General features: G+C 37.2%; 1 protein-coding gene across 1 annotated transcript in view; it reads left to right on the forward strand.

Moving 5' to 3' along the window:
• Positions 1–18,162, forward strand: part of LOC144977961 (acetyl-coenzyme A synthetase 2-like, mitochondrial) — a 39,703-nt gene extending 21,541 nt beyond the window's left edge. Inside the window, exons 8-14 of the mRNA XM_078923374.1 lie at positions 607–699; positions 1,581–1,693; positions 2,171–2,297; positions 9,142–9,269; positions 10,216–10,279; positions 11,636–11,757; positions 13,235–18,162. Coding sequence (XP_078779500.1) covers positions 607–699; positions 1,581–1,693; positions 2,171–2,297; positions 9,142–9,269; positions 10,216–10,279; positions 11,636–11,757; positions 13,235–13,414 — 827 coding nt within the window. The 3' untranslated portion in view covers positions 13,415–18,162. The remainder of the gene's footprint in view (positions 1–606; positions 700–1,580; positions 1,694–2,170; positions 2,298–9,141; positions 9,270–10,215; positions 10,280–11,635; positions 11,758–13,234) is intronic.
• Positions 18,163–18,650: the final 488 nt, after the last annotated feature.

The raw sequence follows: 18,650 nt of genomic DNA on the forward strand, positions 1-18,650 counted from the left end.
TATGTATGTATGTATGGATGGATGGATGGATGGATGGATGGATGGATGGATGGATGGATGGATGGATGGATGGATGGATGGATGGATGGATGGATGGATGGATGGATGGATGGATGGATGGATGGATGGGATGGGATGGGATGGGATGGGATGGGATGGGATGGGATGGGAGGGGAGGGGAGGGGAGGGGAGGGGAGGGAGAGAGGTAGGTATGTAGGTATGTATGTATGTATGTATGTATGTATGTATGTATGTATGTATGTATGTATGTATGTATGTATGTATGTATGTATGTATGTATGTATGTATTTATGTATGTATGTATGTATGTGTATGTGTGTGTATGTGTAGGTGGGTGAGTGTTTTATCATTGCAATGTCAATTTATATTTCATGTTTAGAAATGTATGCTGCGTAAAAGTTTTGGTCTCCTGACCATCAATAAATGAAAAAATAAGAGCAACAAATAGTAAATGTGACATCTTCTAAAACCATAACGATGTGAAATAATTGGCAAATACAAATGTTGACTCTAATCATCATTGAGTACCTCTGCTAGTATGTATTATGTTTATTTTATATTTAATGTTTATTAATTATGCTTCAGTTGGTGAACCCCTGAATAAAGAGGCATGGGAATGGTACTATGCGGTTATTGGTGAGAAACGTTGTGATATTGTGGATACTTGGTGGCAAACAGGTAGGTTTGGTTGATATGATATATACAGTCACGTCTTTCCAATCCGAACACCTCTGTTCCTGGTGTTTTGTTTGGATTTCATAGACATCTGGACAGTGGAATTAGTCCCTAAATTGTACAACAAATAAAGGAAAAAAAATCTGTCCTGAGGCAACCTGTCCGGATAATGGAGTCATCCGGATTGTGGAGTTTTGGATTAGAGAGACGCATCTGTTTTATATATATATATATATATATATATATATATTATCCGAATCATTAGACCCATTAGTGGACTGATGTGTGTTACAAGAACGTGGTATTCATATAAATGCTAACGAAAATGTTAGAAAGGTTCATTCATATTAGGTACAGATTAGATAATCGCACACTCTGCTTATGAACTACACTTACTTTTAACCAAATATAATATTTTATCTTATCTTATTTATTTACAATCTCATGGAATGTTCAGTGAAGTAGAGGGAATTCTAATTATTTCTCCTTGCATGTGTGATAGCTCTTCCATGATCTGGGTGTGTCATATCAACCTCACTTCATCAGTTAAGATATTCTATAGGTGTCATGTTATCATCATTACTCGCACATCATATCATTCTGGCCATGGGTTGATGTAAAATTATATGGGAAACATTAAATCATTTTATTGAATCAAGATTGAAAGAAATTAAATAAATGTTAGGTTTTGTTTGTATTGTTCTTTTTGCAACAGAACATCATTTTTAAAAATGTAGTTTTTTAGTCTTTAAAAGGTTAATAGTGTACCTAATCTTACGAAAACACACAATTTACGCAAAGGGAATAGTACTGTTGTAGTTTTGGAGTCAATTTAGTTTTCTTATTTATTTGATTTTTATTTATTTATAACTTTGTAATTTCAGAGACAGGTGGACACTGCATCACTCCGAGACCATCAGAGATTGGTGCAGAAATCCTTCCCGGCATGCCCATGAGACCAATGTTTGGCATTGATCTGGCTCTGACTGACAAAAATGTGAGAATTACAGTTGGTACCAGTCTCCCTTATCATCATGCTGGATGGACCTAGATTACATTTGAATTTTTTCCCCTGGCCCCATGTCCGCTCAGTAGAGTTAGTAAAGTGTATCAGACCTCAGATCCACAGACAGACTTCTCTGTAACAATATCGCGTCCTATTTTAAGGGTTGCCATCAAATTAAAAAAAAAAATCATAATGTGGAATTTGGACAGAGTTCCAAATTTTACTTTATTGATATTAATATTTTAAATTTCTCACACTATTCGTTAACAATATCAATAATATTCTGCCAACCATTACAAAAGTTAATTGTAATTAAAGTCACAAAATGAATCTAATTAGGACATAGAGTGAATTAATGTAATACAAATAATTGCAATACAATTTTATTTTTCGCCTTAGTAAGTTTACATTGAACCATTTGCACTTATGTTGTTTTGTTTATTGGTTGAATTCTTTATTATTTTTCAGGGCAAGGAGATTGAAGGAGATGACTGTGAGGGAGCTTTATGCATCAGAAAACCCTGGCCGGGTATAGCGAGGACTATTTATGGAGATCATCAGAGATTCTTGGATACATACCTCAATGTAGTTCCAGGTATGTCCCCTAAGTTATATGATATTCAGTTATCTTATCAATTGTTATCATTCTTTGTTACTTCCTATTGCATTGTACATGTATAAGGCTGCTTTGAGCTTGAGCTTTTTGAGATTAAAAAAAATATGTATACAGTAGAACAATATCCTCTTAACATGCTCAAAGCGCTTTACAAGGGATCCCTATCAAACTGCAACACTTAACATGAAGGATGAGACATGACGCATGTTAGGCGAAATAATTTTTTTTTCTGACAGAGACAACGCTGTTATTGGCTGGGTACTTGAGAGAATGTTAGTAAAGAGCTTTTTCCAAGAACTCAACTATGGGCTTTTCAGAGTGGGACTGGAACCGAGATCCAAAGGCCTGTATTATACTGCCATGGCATTTTTTTGCATCGTATGCGGCTGAGTTGCAGTCACAAAAAACTGCAAATAATCCATGATTTGCATTGCAGTCGCAAAATCTGCAGCTTTTCTCAATTTTTTTTTGCAAAATTTTGGAAATTTTATAAGTTTGTGGGAGTAGCTTCTGCCAGCTGTGCAGTTTCCCGTTTGTTTATTTGCTTTTGGAAGGATTTTTTTTCACTGTAACAAGGGAATTAATTACACAGCAATTTTTTTTCACAGTAACATCATCACCAAAAAGAGCTCCATCACAAGGCTGTTTCCAACTGCTGTACTGTAATGGATTGCTTATTTTCTGATCGACCGATAAAGAGATGGTGCCCTCGTGTTATTTCAATAAAACAAATTGAAGTTAAGTACGAATTGACCCAGGACTCTGGTGAGCACCAGTGGGGATGGAACAAGAGACCAATTGAGACAGAGATCCGCGGAGATAAAAAAAAAAGGATAATGGGTGGTCAGTATTAGAGGGGAGGAAACCTTGTGACCCTGGGTTGTAGAGAGTAGTGGGGAATAAACTTGAGGAGAAGAAGGAATGTAGACATAAGTGGAAAGCGAATGTGGGTGCACACTGGACTATGGGATATAAATCCAATGGAGAGTAAACCCAGGACTTTTGGACGTGACCATCAGTGAGGAGTAAACCTTGGGACTGTAAGATTTAGACACAAGTTGGGGGTGGACAAGAGAGAAATGTATCCACTTTTTTTTTAAATAGACACCCAGAACAATGTGAGGTGGATTGCAGCAGGGAGTAAACCCGATCTGTGTAAGGTGGACATTAGTAGGGAGTAAATATGGGATAGATACACAAGTGAGGAGTAAGCATGGGACTGGGTGTTAAAACCAGCGGAGAGTAAAGCCAGGACTGTGAGATATGGACACCTGAGAAGAGTAAACTTGTAACTTAGGGATAAGGACACAAGTGGTGAGTGAATCTGGGACTATGGGAGGTGGACATCACCAGGGAGTGATCATGGAACCACAGGATATGGACTACAGTGAGGAGTCAACCTGGAACTATGGGAGGTGGACACTAGTGGGAAATGAACCCTAGGCTAAGAGATGCAGACACCACTGGGAAGTGATCAGGAGTGATCCTGGAACCACGGGATACAGACTCGAATCGGGAGTAGACCTCAGGCATGCCTGCAACAGCTTTGTTGGGGAGGATTTAAAAAAATGTTATTAGCTTTTTGTAATGATCATTTTTACTTAATCTCTCTCTCTACCAATTACTCAGGCCCACAACGCTTTTCTCTTTCATAAATGTATTGCCATTTTTTACGAAAATCAGTCACAATTTTTTGAAAATTTTATGCAAATTTTGTTGTCTTTTGCTTGCAAAATTTTGGATATTATTTTGCAAAAAGCAGTTGTGCCAGATTATATCACAAGACCACATAGCTGCTTCCACTGTCGTAGTATGTTGATAAGTGAGATGAGATGACATAGCCCCTTTCTGGAGTTTATTCAATTATCCATTAACAGAGTTGTTTTCAAATTTAACTTTTAACTTTTTCTATTATAAAGCTCTGTCAAATGTTCATTTTTATGATGTGGAGTGGAACTCTTGCTCTAATGGAGTTTTTTAAATCTCAGGTTCCGATTTTTGGAAACAATTAAGATTTCTTCTATGTTTGCAGCATTGTTGCTATTTTATATTGTGATGCATCTTATGTTGCACCGATTTAACATGTGTTCTAGATTAGTTAAGATAATAGGAGATACAATTGATCCATCTTATTTTAATGATATTCCAATGCAATCAAAGCTGGCTTACAGTGATATTAATCATCTTCATCATTGCCTTTTTCACCCTGGGTCAGGGTATAGGCCACAGACAAACAGTTTCCATCCTTCTCTATCCTGAGCTAACTTTTTAAAAATCTCATTCCAGGTCTTATCACTTCTTTGTATATCAGCTTCTTTAATTCTTCTCCATGTTCCTCGTGGCCTTCCCCTTGATCTTCTGCTCTGAGGGTTCCAGTCCAATACTTTCTTTGTTATAGTGGAGTCATTCTTTCTAAGCGTGTATCCAATCCACCTCCATCGTCTTCTTCCTATTTCCTCTCCCACTGGTTTCTGCTGTGTTCTTTTCCATACTTCTTCATTTTTTTTTCTATCCATCCATTTTATTCTGAGTAGCTTACGCATGCACCTGTTTACGAAAATCTATACCCTCCTTATACATGCCTGTGATGCGTTCCAAGTTTCACATCCATAAGTAGGACAGACTTCACGTTTGAGTTGAAAAGTCTTAGCTTTAGTCGAAGGGAGATATCTTTAGTTCTCCAAACTCTGTTCAAAGATGTGAATGCAGCCTGTGCCTTTCCTATCTGTGCTTTCACCTCTGCTTCCGTGCCTCCATCCTTGTCAATTATACTCCCAAGATAGCAGAAAGTGTCTATATCTTCAAGTTCTTGATCTTTTACTTTGATCTGCTCCCTTTGACGCATACCTATCCTCAAGACCTTTGACTTTGCAGGGTGAATTCTTAGACTATTTGATTCCGAGAGGGTATTTATAATTGTGGTTTTTGCTTGCATCTGATCCTGGGTGTGGGACAAAAGAGCCAGATCATCTGCAAAATCCAGATCATCCAACTGTGTCCAGGGGGTCCACTGTATCCCATTTCATCGCCCTTTGGAGGTTTCCTTCATTAGCCAATCAATGGCAAGGATGAACAGGAATGGTGAGAGCAAGCATCCCTGCTTGACACCAGTATTAATTTCAAAGCTGTCAGTATATATACAACCCTGCAACTTGATCCTTCATACATTTCCTTAATGAGGTTTACTATCTTTTCAGGGAGTCCATAATGTGCCAGAATTTTCCACAATGTTTCTCTGTCAATACTGTCGAAAGCCTTCTCGTAATCCAGAAAGTTGACAATAAGAGGAGAGTTCCATTCTATAGACTGTTCCACTATGATTCGCAGAGAGGCAATCTGGTCGGTGGTTGAACGGTTTTTCCGAAAACCTGCCTGTTCGTCCCGCAGTTTAGCATCTGTTGCATTCTCTCTAGAATAATACGGTTGAAAACCTTTCCTGGGATAGAGAGAAGAATGATTCCTCGATAGTTATTACAATTACTGAGGTCCCCTTTCTGTGGAAGCTTGATAAGATGTCCTTCCTTCCAATCCTTTGGGAATATCCCGTCATTCCAGATTCTCTCAAATAGTGGGTGCAGGGCCTCAGGATTTCTTTCAGCATCAACTTTTAGTGCCTCCAGTGGAATCTGGTCTGGTCCAGCAGCTTTCCCCCTTTTCATCTTGTTAATAGCACCCACAATCTCTGCTATCGATCGTGGATCACAGCTAATTGGTAGCTCATTCCTTGCAGGCAAAATTTCTGGCTGGTTGTCTGGTGGTGGTCTGTTCAGAAGGCTGTTGAAATGTTCCCTCCATCGTTCAGATTGAGCCTTTTTTCCAAAAATAGTTTTCCCATCTTTGTCTTTGACTGGTACCTCTGGTTTCCCATATTTTCCAGCAAGTGTCTTGGTAGTTTGATAAAGGATCCTCATGTGCCCTCCCGTCGCTGCTGCTTCTGCTTTCTCTGCAAGTCTGTTCATGAATGCTTCCTTGTCTTTCTTCACAGATCTTTTGACTTCCTTAGCTATGGTTCGATACGACTCTTGTGCTTCCAGTCTTGAAGCCCTTGTTTGGCTTGCATTCACTTGTTCCTTCCTTGTTCTCTTTTCAATAAGGTCCAAGGTTATTGGACTTATCCGTTCTTTATGTTCCGATTTCTTTACACCCAATACCTCGTGGCAAGTTGTTATGTAGACTTCCTTGATCTTTGCCCAATGTGACTCTACATCTATGTCCTCCTCGAGCTCAGTAAGAGGTTGGAATCTATTACTCAATTGTAGTTGAATTCCTCATTCTTTTCCCCATCTAGTGCATTCACCTCGAATTTTCTTCTTGTATGTGATCTGGTCCCATGTTTTCTGAGTCAGAGCTTAAGCTTCGCCAATAGCAGGTGGTGGTCTGATCCAACATCTGCCCCTCTCCGTACTGTCACATCTTCCAATGAACATCTGAATCTTCGAGAGATACAAAAATGATCAATCTGATTCTCTCTCACACCATCTGGTGAGACCCAAGTTGCTTTGTGGATCCTCTTATGGGGGAACACTGATCCTCCAATCACCAAACTGTTGAATGCAAAGAAATTTGCAAATCTCTCACCATTGTCGTTCATTTCTCTCATGCCATGACGTCCCATGATACCTTCATAACCTGTCCCACTTTAGCATTAGCATCTCCCATCAATATGTTGCTGTCTTTCCTTGAAGATATGAAGTGAGTAGAAAAGTGCCAGAAGACAATAGAGAATAAAAATTTTTCGCGGCGGTGGTGGGGCTTGAACCTGCGACCTTATTGGTACGACAACTCCGCCTGGCAGGTGAGAGCGTGGCTCTACCGTGTGAGCTATCCACGAACACAAAAATATTCGTTTCAAACCCAAGTCATTTCTAGATCCCTCTCTCACCCACTTCTTGAGACCGCCGATTCGTTCGCACACCACAATCGCGAAGTAATTTTGACCAGCAGTTAAGCTTAATAACCAATATTCTCAACACAAACATATAACATAGAAACGATTGAGACATTGAGTATGCTCCGGTGTATGGGGTGAATTTTTAATTCAGAAAAGTGAGTGGAGCAGGCACTTATGTTGGTAACAACAAGATATGAAGTGAGTAGAAAAGTGCCAGAAGACAATAGAGAATAAAAATTTTTCGCGGCGGTGGTGGGGCTTGAACCTGCGACCTTATTGGTACGACAACTCCGCCTGGCAGGTGAGAGCGTGGCTCTACCGTGTGAGCTATCCACGAACACAAAAATATTCGTTTCAAACCCAAGTCATTTCTAGATCCCTCTCTCACCCACTTCTTGAGACCGCCGATTCGTTCGCACACCACCATCGCGAAGTAATTTTGACCAGCAGTTAAGCTTAATAGCCAATATTCTCAACACAAACATATAACATAGAAACGATTGAGACATAGAGTATGCTCCGGTGTATGGGGTGAATTTTTAATTCAGAAAAGTGAGTGGAGCAGGCACTTATGTTGGTAACAACAAGATATGAAGTGAGTAGAAAAGTGCCAGAAGACAATAGAGAGCCAGGCGGAGTTGTCGTACCAATAAGGTCGCAGGTTCAAGCCCCACCACCGCCGCGAAAATTTTTTATTCTCTATTGTCTTCTGGCACTTTTCTACTCACTTCATATCTTGTTGTTACCAACATAAGTGCCTGCTCCACTCACTTTTCTGAATTAAAAATTCACCCCATACACCGTAGCATACTCAATCGTTTCTATGTTATATGTTTGTGTTGAGAATATTGGCTATTAAGCTTAACTGCTGGTCAAAATGACTTCGGGATGGTGGTGTGCGAACGAATCGGCGGTCTCAAGAAGTGGGTGAGAGAGGGATCTAGAAATGACTTGGGTTTGAAACGAATATTTTTGTGTTCGTGGATAGCTCACACGGTAGAGCCACGCTCTCACCTGCCAGGCGGAGTTGTCGTACCAATAAGGTCGCAGGTTCAAGCCCCACCACCGCCGCAAAAATTTTTTATTCTCTATTGTCTTCTGGCACTTTTCTACTCACTTCATATCTTGTTGTTACCAACATAAGTGCCTGCTCCACTCACTTTTCTGTCTTTCCTTGGCAACTTGTCAATGACTTGTTGTAGCAGACTATAAAATGCATCTTTGTCCTCATCTGTTGCGTCATTTGTTGGGGCATAGATCTGTACGATGTTCATGTTGATCTTCTTACTCCATGTTGTAAAGGATGCCATGATGATCCTTTTTCCGTGTTGTTCCCATCCTCTCAGTGACTTCTGGGCAAGCTTGCTTAAAATTATTCCTACTCCCTGTGTATGAATCCTGTCTCCTCTCCCTGAATATAAAATCTTCTCCCAAGACTTGAGGTGTTTCTGTCCGGATTGTATCCAGTGGGTTTTGCTTACTCTAAGTATATGCAGCCTGTATCTTCTAATCTCAGTCACAACTTGAGAGCTTTTTCCTGCTTCATACATGGTGCGAACGTTCCACGACGCAATTCGAAGCTGCTTGTTTGGCGAAGACATCATCGGGTCAGCAGAGTCCTTTCGGCTTTGTCTGTTGTCCTTCACAAATTCTGTCATTCCGGAAACTCTTCATTCGCCCAAGCTAAAAAAGGGATTTGTTTTGTCCATCTGCGTTTCTGTAATGGTTTGAGTTTTACGGAAAGGGGTGTTAACCCTTCGCCAACCCCCAACCTGGACGACCAGGTGACTCAAAAATGGGGGAATCACACACCATTAGTCGCCTTTTACGACACACTGACTTGGTGTTGGGCTATTCTTGACCCTCTCAGTTGAGGGACCCGGGACAACACATGGGAAGTGATATTAATACAAAGATATATATTATTTTCAGGGTATTATTACACTGGAGATGGAGCTCACAGACATTCAGGTGGATACTACCAAATTACTGGACGTATGGATGATGTCTTGAATGTCAGTGGTCATCGGTTGGGCACAGCAGAGATTGAAGACATAGTTGTAAGAATGATCAAATTTGTATTGAAATCATTTCAAGGCCAACCAACTATTGTGCTGAGTACTTTGGTTTATGAATAATGGCCTACAAGAAACATAATACTTTTTATAAAAATAAATTTTATTAACTTCTCGGATGAGTAAATCCCAATCCAATTGGTTTTCTCAAAAAAAAAGAGAGCAAAAATGGGAGTTTACCACTGAGTTGGAATGAAACTTCAGATTTCAATGGTTACAATTTCTCAGTTTTAGCGAATACTCATATTAATGGTAAGAACAAAAACAATGAATAAATGAATAAAATTGACGTCCCTGAGATTCAAACCCTAATCATCTAGGTTACAAGTCTATAACATAGCTACTATACCACAGGGCTACTTGTCTAATGGCAATTTTGATCACACCTCTCTTAATCTTTTTTCAACTTATGAATGACATTTTCTATCTTCTTTTTATTTTTTTAGTTAAAAGTAAAACATATTATTATCGACACCATCATAAATAGTTGTAGCTCTATTGTTTGAGTAATCCTATATTGTGGGTCTTAGTGACAACCACATTGGAAAAACTGAACTGACTGAGCCACTCTCTCATTGGTTTAAGTTTTTACATTGCTCAAATATATTTTATTCTCTTCTTCATATATGCCAACTGATTCTGTAAACTGATTATTATTGTCGATGCATAATTTTTTTAAGGAGAGGGGGAAAGTTTCTTTTACAAATGAAGACCCCCCCCCCCCCCCCCCCCTTCTCAAAAAAAAAAAATGAAAGAGGAGGAGAATAAGTGACTGATTTTAATATGATAAATCAGTTAAGAACATAGCGCGATCTCATTTAACCAATCATTTCTTTTCTGTTGTTAATATATGGATTGGTGATGTTTTTAATAATTTCAAAGTACACATTTAATTAATTCAGTGTCACTTCTACATTGTGTTTGTTTTCAGGATAGCCATCATGACGTTGCAGAGACAGCAGTCATTGGATATCCTCATGAAATTAAAGGGGAAGGTAAGCAGTTGATTGGAAAGATATATATACAATATATATATTTTTTGGACACTTCTTGAGGTTCCTTGTTTTTATATATAGTCACCTGCTATATATATATATATATATATATATATATATATATATATATATATATATATATATATATATATATATATATATATATATATATATATATATATATATATATATATATATATATATATATATGAAGGGTGCAAGGGAAAAACAGGGAATGTCATTTTTTGTTATTTTGAGAAAACTCAAAAACAAACTTTGAACACTCATTGATCTATTGTTGTTCCTAACATTTTTTCCTCGTTCATTGATGTTAAAGAACAATCATTTTGCGATAGAATTAAGGTATTTAGTAATGTTTTCCCTTCATTTTCAAGCTATGACATTGTAATTTTTCCTTGGGGGTGAAAATTGACATTCCCTGTTTTTCTCTTGCAAAGCACAATTCCTGTCTCATCTTCAAAGAATAGAGGATATGGACTTGACTGGCATAACCAATACACTGCATATATGTGCTCACAACACCTAATGTATGTTTTATCCTTTCAATGTCAGAATAATTTTGATTTAGCAAATCTTTTGCTTATAGAAAGTTTGATCACTCAGACCATGGCATTTCGAATATATGACATCTGGATTTCACTAATTTGTTAGTTTGATTACTTTGACTTAGTGTTGTTCCAGACACTCTCTGAATGGCACAAAGTTGAGTCCTTGGAAAAGGCTCTTTAATCACATTTTCTCAGCTTACTCAGGTATAAAACGAGTACTTGGCCGTTATCAGTGTTTGGAATAAGTCCGTTCATCTGAATTGATATAAGAACATGCAAAGTTTGAAGTTGCATTGTTGCAAAATTTTGGTTCATTCAGAACTAGAAAGAGTCTAGTAAGATGTTTAAGAGATAGAATAGAATAGAATAGATGGTATCGACGTCAGGCGTCTGACCTGTCACCAACTCTTTCCAGTCACTGAATGTCTTGTTCACAACAGATCTAATGCATTTCCCTACCTGATCTTGTGAATTATGGTCTGATTTTATTCATGGAAATTAAAACACAGTCCATGCAGTTATCATATAGTCATGAAGTCACTTCTCGTACATTTTGTCTGGGAGAGATAATGCCCAAGAAGTGAAGTTTTTGTTTTTGACATTTTGGTTTGTGCAAAAGTGAGCTTCGTCACTAAACCAAATGTTATAGATTTATTTTTTTATCACAGTTTATTTTGTTCATGAACATCTGTCACATTTTAATTCTTATGCTGGAATCGCAATCCAAAAGTGCATGTGTACTGTATATAGCTTAAAATGAAGTTAAATTCTCTTAATTATTTTCCAGGAATTTACACGTTTGTGGTCCTGAAAGACAATGTTAACCTTCCTGAGAGTGATATTGAGGGACAGGTGAGATCTCTAATCAAGGAACACATTGGAAATATAGCACAGCCTGATTTTATCATGGTAAGAATTAAAAGTTATTTTGGCACATACCAGTGTCGCTCATCTTATTTCTTTCTAAGTTAGCTGTACGGCGTATTCCAAATTAATTACAATACTTTGAGGGTATTGGAATTTATTTACGCAATGTCTCTTATGTTGATTACTCTCATTCACTCACCCATTCTCACTGGGTGGGGTTCCTGACCTCCCACAGTGGGCAGGGAGGTACTTACTGTGTCTTCTATTCCCCTATATCTGTTTTCCAACTTGCTTTCTATCTTTGTCTTGGAATGAGATTACTTGGTTTTGTCCTGCCTGGGAGGGAAACAGTCAAATGCATTGTTATTGTTTTGGGAGATGAAATTTTTTTCCCTGTAAATCATCTCTCTGTTATGTATTATTATATTTGTTATTTTAAATGTATAAGCGGGTGGTTGGATGGGAGCATCACCCTTGAATCATATACCTATGATGTTCGCATGGGTGTACGATCCGATAGTGATGTCGTTTCTTCTTCTCTTTACTAGCCTATCCTGCTTCTTTGGTTTGTGATTGTATTTTTGACAGGGGATATTTTTTTTCTGTAAATCTTCTGCCTGTTTGTTCTTGGTTATTTATAATTTAGCTTATGATATCTTTAGGTTATGATTTTGATTTACATTTGTACTATTTTTGTTAGATTGCTTGTTTTTTTGTTTCAGCGGTCTCTCATATAACCTCAATTGTGTTGGAAGAGACCTAAAGCAACAAACAAACAAACAAAATTAAATGTATAATGTAAGCATTTGAGTGTTTTCCTCTTTGTTGGGTCTTGTGCTTGTGTCCGGATAAGACTTATAGGGGTCTCAAACTAAATACATTGATGGTATGCTCTTGGATTCTACGTCTGATCCCTTTTTGTTCCCAGTTCCCCTTTGTCTCACTTTCTCTTGGGTGCTTTAACTGTAATTCTAGAACTTCTTACTATCCCTTTTTCTTCCTTTTTACTGGTGCTGATATGACCTAAAACAAACAAACATCACCCATTCTCATGACCGGATGCAACCTTCATAATTCCAGTTCCTCATATCTCAATCATTGGCCATCTCTGTTAACTAGTATAAAGTCAATCCTGTCGATTCCTTGATGTTATCCTGCCACATTTTCCCTTGCCTGATTCTTCCCTGCTGACCACCCACTGTGCCTTGAATACATGACTGTCTTGCACAACTTTCTTGCCTGACCAGATGTCCAAATCATGAAAGTTTCTTGTCTTCCCATCATCTTTTCTACATCTTCAATAAACTGATAAGTAGATAACAACAAATTCCAGGTTTTGTTTTGAGTGAAATGTCATATCAAAAATTTTTTAACACATTTGATTACAAAGATTTATGTATTTATACCACCTTAAAGTATTGTAGCGCTATTAAATCCTAAAAATACATAAGCTGAAAAAAAAGTTTTAGAAAAATTTTTGTTTTAACTTCAATTGGCTCTATTATGCACTTTTTTTCAGTTCACACCCAGTCTTCCACGAACTAGGTCGGGAAAGATCATGCGTCGCATTCTTAGAAAAATAGCAGCCAACAAACCCGAAGAACTTGGGGATGTCAGCACCCTTAATGAACCTCATGTTGTTGATTTTATTGCAGAGAAGCACAAAGAGCTCATGGAAAAGAAGAAGAACGGTTCTTAAGTCTGAAGATCTTTATAAGAAAAAAGAAAGAAATTTAATGATATGAAAGACAGATGGTGATTTTTTTACTGTATCACCTATATTTATAGTGTTGTATGTAATGGATATTCAAAGGTAGGTTTTGTAAAAAATCTGGTTTGACAGTGGGAATGACTAATTATAGCTATGTTTATTTTCTTTTTGTCCGATTGCACTCAATATGTGATGTTGTTGTCTCTTTTCTTTTCTTTTTAAACTGCTGAATAATTTAGTATTAGGTTGTGAAATTGTAAGTCATATAAGGACTAGTCAGAATGTGTTGCACATTCATGGCTTGTTGAATTTTTGTGGACAGACCATAAATATAAAGCCAAAAACTGTTGATATGATTCCAGTGACTCGTGATCCTTTATGGACATGCTATATTTTAGGTTGATGGTAAAGGTGTTACAATCCGTCAGAGTAATTAAAAGTAGTGGAATTTTATCACTAAATCTTTTAGATGTGCAAAAAAGTATATTCCTGTGAAACGGACAATGAATATGGTTCACTGAAGTTATTTTTGTCAGATCTAAATTTAACATCTGCTTGGAATGATGTGGTCAGATATATTGGCAGTTGAACTGTGTGTCCGGTCCAAGTTGTTTTTATGTTAATGTGATATTCTACCAAGTTCAATGGCTTTATATGCATTCTGAAGATATTACCTTGTTTATATGAATATTTGTATTTGTCTATGGGGCATTATATGAAAATTCAGCCCCAGCAGCACTAAAGACAACAAAGAAGCAAAAAAAAAAAATTTACTTTGTCCATTTTTTCTTCTTCATGAAATATAGAGATCACAAGAAATCAAATGTTTGACATCTTCTATCTTGTTTAGTTTTGTCTCTCAAATTGTATTTAAGATATAAACTAAGTCATAGTAATATGTAATACTGTAATATGTTTTATGTCAACTTTAGAAGCCATTTTCTCACATTCTTAATTCCAGATTTTCCTGCCCTCTGGTTTCAATTAAAACAGTTGAATGAAATTGTGTTGATAATGTATTGTTATGGAACTTTGATAGCCTACCTCTGTTATACATGTTAGCATGAAATTTTATTACAATTTTCCTCGTTTTTTTATGTACAAAATTGCAAGATAAACTCTTGAATTGTATGGGTGCGGCTTTTTTTACCTATACTGGTCAGAGATGTCACTTGCTGTGTCTTATACTCCCCTATATCAATTTTCCAACTTCCTCTCTGCTTTTTCTTGGAATGAGACTACTTAGTTTTGTCCTGACCTTTGCTGGAGTCCTTAGGTGGGAAGGGAAGGGTCAATGTGTAGTTATAAATAATTTTTTTTCTTTCTAAATCATCTCTCCATTGTGTACTGGTTTTTCTTTTTTGGTTCTGAATATACATGTATCTGTTTGCATTTGAGTGTATTTTAGTGGGATTATGTGCTTATGTCTGGATGAAACTTTTAGTGATCTCAAATTATTTACACTGATAGTCTGATAGTGTGCTCTCAGAATCTAAATCCCTATCAGAACCATTCTCTTTTGTCTGACTTATTCTCGTGTACTTTGAATTGTAAATCTATAATTGTTTGACTATTGCATTTATTCTTTTTTATTGGCACTGAATGACCTAAATGTGTTGCAGGTGCATAAAACCCTTTAATAGAAACTAAACTCTTAAATTGTGACTAGATTTTACCGCCCATGATGGACAATGGAGGTTACTCTTGCTGTACCTTCTATCACCCTATAATTGTTTTACTTTACCAGTTTCTTTCTGTTTTTGTCATAGAATAAGATTACATGGTTCTGTCCTTTCTCGGGCCGGACTCCTTAGCTAGGATGGAAACAGTAATAGTTTTGGGAGATATTTTTTTCCCTTTTTCCCTGGGTGGGGTTCCTGACCTCCCATAATGGGCAGGGGGGTACATACTGTGTCTTCTATCCCCTTATATCTGTTTTCCAACATGCTTTCTGTCTTTGTCTTGGAATGAGATTACTTGGTTTTTTCCTGGCCCTGGCCGGAGTCCTAGCTGGGAGGGCCTGGGTGGGGATTCTGACCTCCCATAGCGGGCAGGGAGGTACATACTGTGTCTTCTATCCCCTTATATCTGTTTTCCAACATGCTTTCTGTCTTTGTCTTGGAATGAGATTCTGGGTGGGGATCCTGACCTCCCATAGCGGGCAGGGAGGTACATACTGTGTCTTCTATCCCCTTACATCTGTTTTCCAACATGCTTTCTGTCTTTGTCTTGGAATGAGATTACTTGGTTTTTTCCTGGCCCTGCTCGGAGTCCTGGCTGGGAGGGAAACAGTCGAATGCATAGTTATTGTTTTGGGAGATGATATTTTTTTCCTTGTAAATCATCTCTCTGTTATGCACTGTATTATGCTTTCTTTATATTATATATGATTTGTAAAACATTCGAGTGTGTTCCTCTTAGCAGGGACCTGTACTTGTGTCTGGATGAGACTTTTAGTGATCGCAAACTAAGTACTTTGATAGAGTGCTTTTGGAATCTACACCTGTTTCATATTTGAACCAATTCCCGTTTGTCTTCCCTTTTCTTGGATGCTTTATTTTAATTCTAGAACTTTTTGCTATCCCATTTTCTTCCTTTTTACTGGCGCTGATATGACCTTAATGTGTTGCGAGCGCCGTAAAACCCTTAAAAACAAACAAAATTGGAATGAGATTACTTTGTTTTGTCCTGGCCCTGGCTGGACTCCTGACTGGGAGGGAAACAGTCAAATGCATAGTTATGGTTTTGGGAGATGATATTTTTTTCCTTGTAAATCATCTCTCTGTTATGTATTATTATATTTGTTATCAATGTATAATGTAAGCATTGGAGTGTATTCCTTTTTGTTGGATTTTGTGTCTGTGTCCGGATGAGACTTATAGGTGATCTCAAACTAAGTACATTGGTGGTATGCTCTTGGAATCTACATCTGATCCCTATTTGTTCCCAGTTCCCCTATGTCTTACTTTTTCTTGGGTGCTTTAATTGTTATTCTAGCACTTTTTACTATCCCTTTTTCTTCCTTTTTACTGGCGCTGATATAACCTAAATGTGTTGCAAGCACCGTAAAACCATTAAAAACAAAAAACAAAAACAACTAGCTGAGAGGGAAACAGTCAAATGCATAGTTATTGTTTTGAGAGATGATATCTTTTTCCTTGTAAATCATCTCTCTGTTATGTATTATTATATTTGTTATTTTGAATGTATAATTTTAGCATTTGAGTGTGTCCCTATTTGTTCCCAGTTCCCCTGTGTCTTACTTTTTCTTGGGTGCTTTAATTGTAATTCTAGAACTTTTTACTATCCCTTTTTCTTCCTTTTTACTGGCGCTGATATAACCTAAATGTGTTGCAAGCGCCGTAAAACCCTTAAAAACAAAAACAAACTTTTTTTTTTCTTCTTGTAAATCATCGTCTGTTGTGTACTTTTTCTTTTGAATATAATCTTTTGTAAACATTTCAGTGTATCCCTCTTAATCGAATCCTGTGCTTGTTCCTGGAGGGGACATTAGGTGAGTTAAAGCAATGTGCTCTGATAGTTTGCTATTGGAATATACCTCTTTTGAACCAATCCCCATTGTCTTACTTTTTCTCAGGTGCTTTCAATTGCAAATCTTGTATTTTATTACTATTCCAATATTCTTCCTTTTTAATGGTGCTGAAATGACCTAAAAGCGTTGTAAGCGCTTATAAACAAATAACATTTAAAAACAACCTTTAACTTGTGATATTTGAAAATGAAAGATGTCCTAGATAGTAAAGAGAGTAAATTGGGAAATATCAATCTTTGTCTAGTAATCAGATATGGATGAACAGATCATTGTGCCAACTAAAAACTAACACGAATCTTTGATTTTGTTCAATCTAACATATTGTGTGTTGCGCTGCTCTAATTAATTGACTAGCGCTTGGGTAGTGGATGGAAGTCTTTTTGTATAAATTTCAAGCCCATTACCTGTCTTTTTCAATATTAACTAAATGGCCGTGGATGACTTTAAATAATGGGAAAAAACAAAGAAACTGCATGAAAAGTTTGTTGTCATCATGAGCCATGTTCACATTTTTTACATAATATTTGTAATTATATCCATCAATTGGGTGGGGTCTTTGACCTCCCATGGTAGGCAGAGATCTCACTGTGTCTCTATCCTCTATATTCGTTTTCGGGGTTGCTTTCTGTATTTGTATTGGGGTGGGATTACTTGGTTTTGTTCAAGCCCTGACCAGAGTTCTTGACTAGGAGGGAAACAGTCATATGTTTAGTTTTAGTATTGGGAGACGATAATTTTTTCCTTCTAAGTCATCTCTTTATGTACTGTTACATTTATTTGGTTTTGAATATCTATTGGTTTGTAAACATTTGATTGTATTCCTCTTAGTGCCTCTTAGTGGGGACCTGTGCTTTTGTCTGGTTGAGACTTTTAGGTGATCTCTAAGTACACTGATAGTGTGTTCTTGGAATCTACATCTGTTCCCTATTTGAACACTTCCCCTTTATCTTACTTTTTCTTGTGTGTTTTCCATTTATAAACCTATAACTTTTTTGACTACCCAATTTTCTTCCATTTTACTGGCGCTGAAATGTCCTAAATGTGTCGCAAATGCTGTAAAACCTTAAAACAAAACAAACATAACCATCAAGCTTTATTTGTAATTTAGTATTCCACAATCTTAGCTTTGATAAAAATTAAATATGTGTTATCAGAAAAATAAATAATGTTAAATTAATCTTAATGATGTGATGTATTGGCTGATTTTTTCTCGATTATTTTCCACCATGGCCTTGATATTTAATCTGCCTTAATATGTTTTACCTGTAAATTATTACTTGATTATGACCGTTTTATATTTTGTATCACACTATTGAATACTGGGTGGGACTCCTGACCTAACATGGCAGGCAGGGACGCACTTACTGTGTCTTCTATCCTTTTATATCTGTGTTTCCAGCATGTTTTCTGTCTTAGTCTTGAATGAGATTACTTGATTTTGTCCTGACCCTGGCCGGAGTCCTGACTGGGAGGGAAACAGTCAAATGCATAGTTATTGTTTTGGGAGACGATATTTTTTCCCTTGTAAATCATATCTCTGTTATTTATTGTTAAACTTGTTAATTTGAATATATAATGTGTAAGCATTTGAGTGTATTCCTCTTTGTTGGATCTTGTGCTTGTATCCAGATGAGACATAGGTGATCTAAGTACATTGATGGCATGCTCTTG

The sequence above is a fragment of the Berghia stephanieae genome, chromosome 1 (genome assembly GCF_034508935.2).
Source record: "Berghia stephanieae isolate SIO BIC M18660-M18661 chromosome 1, UCSD_Bste_1.3, whole genome shotgun sequence".
Classification (NCBI taxonomy): Eukaryota; Metazoa; Mollusca; class Gastropoda; order Nudibranchia; family Aeolidiidae; genus Berghia; species Berghia stephanieae.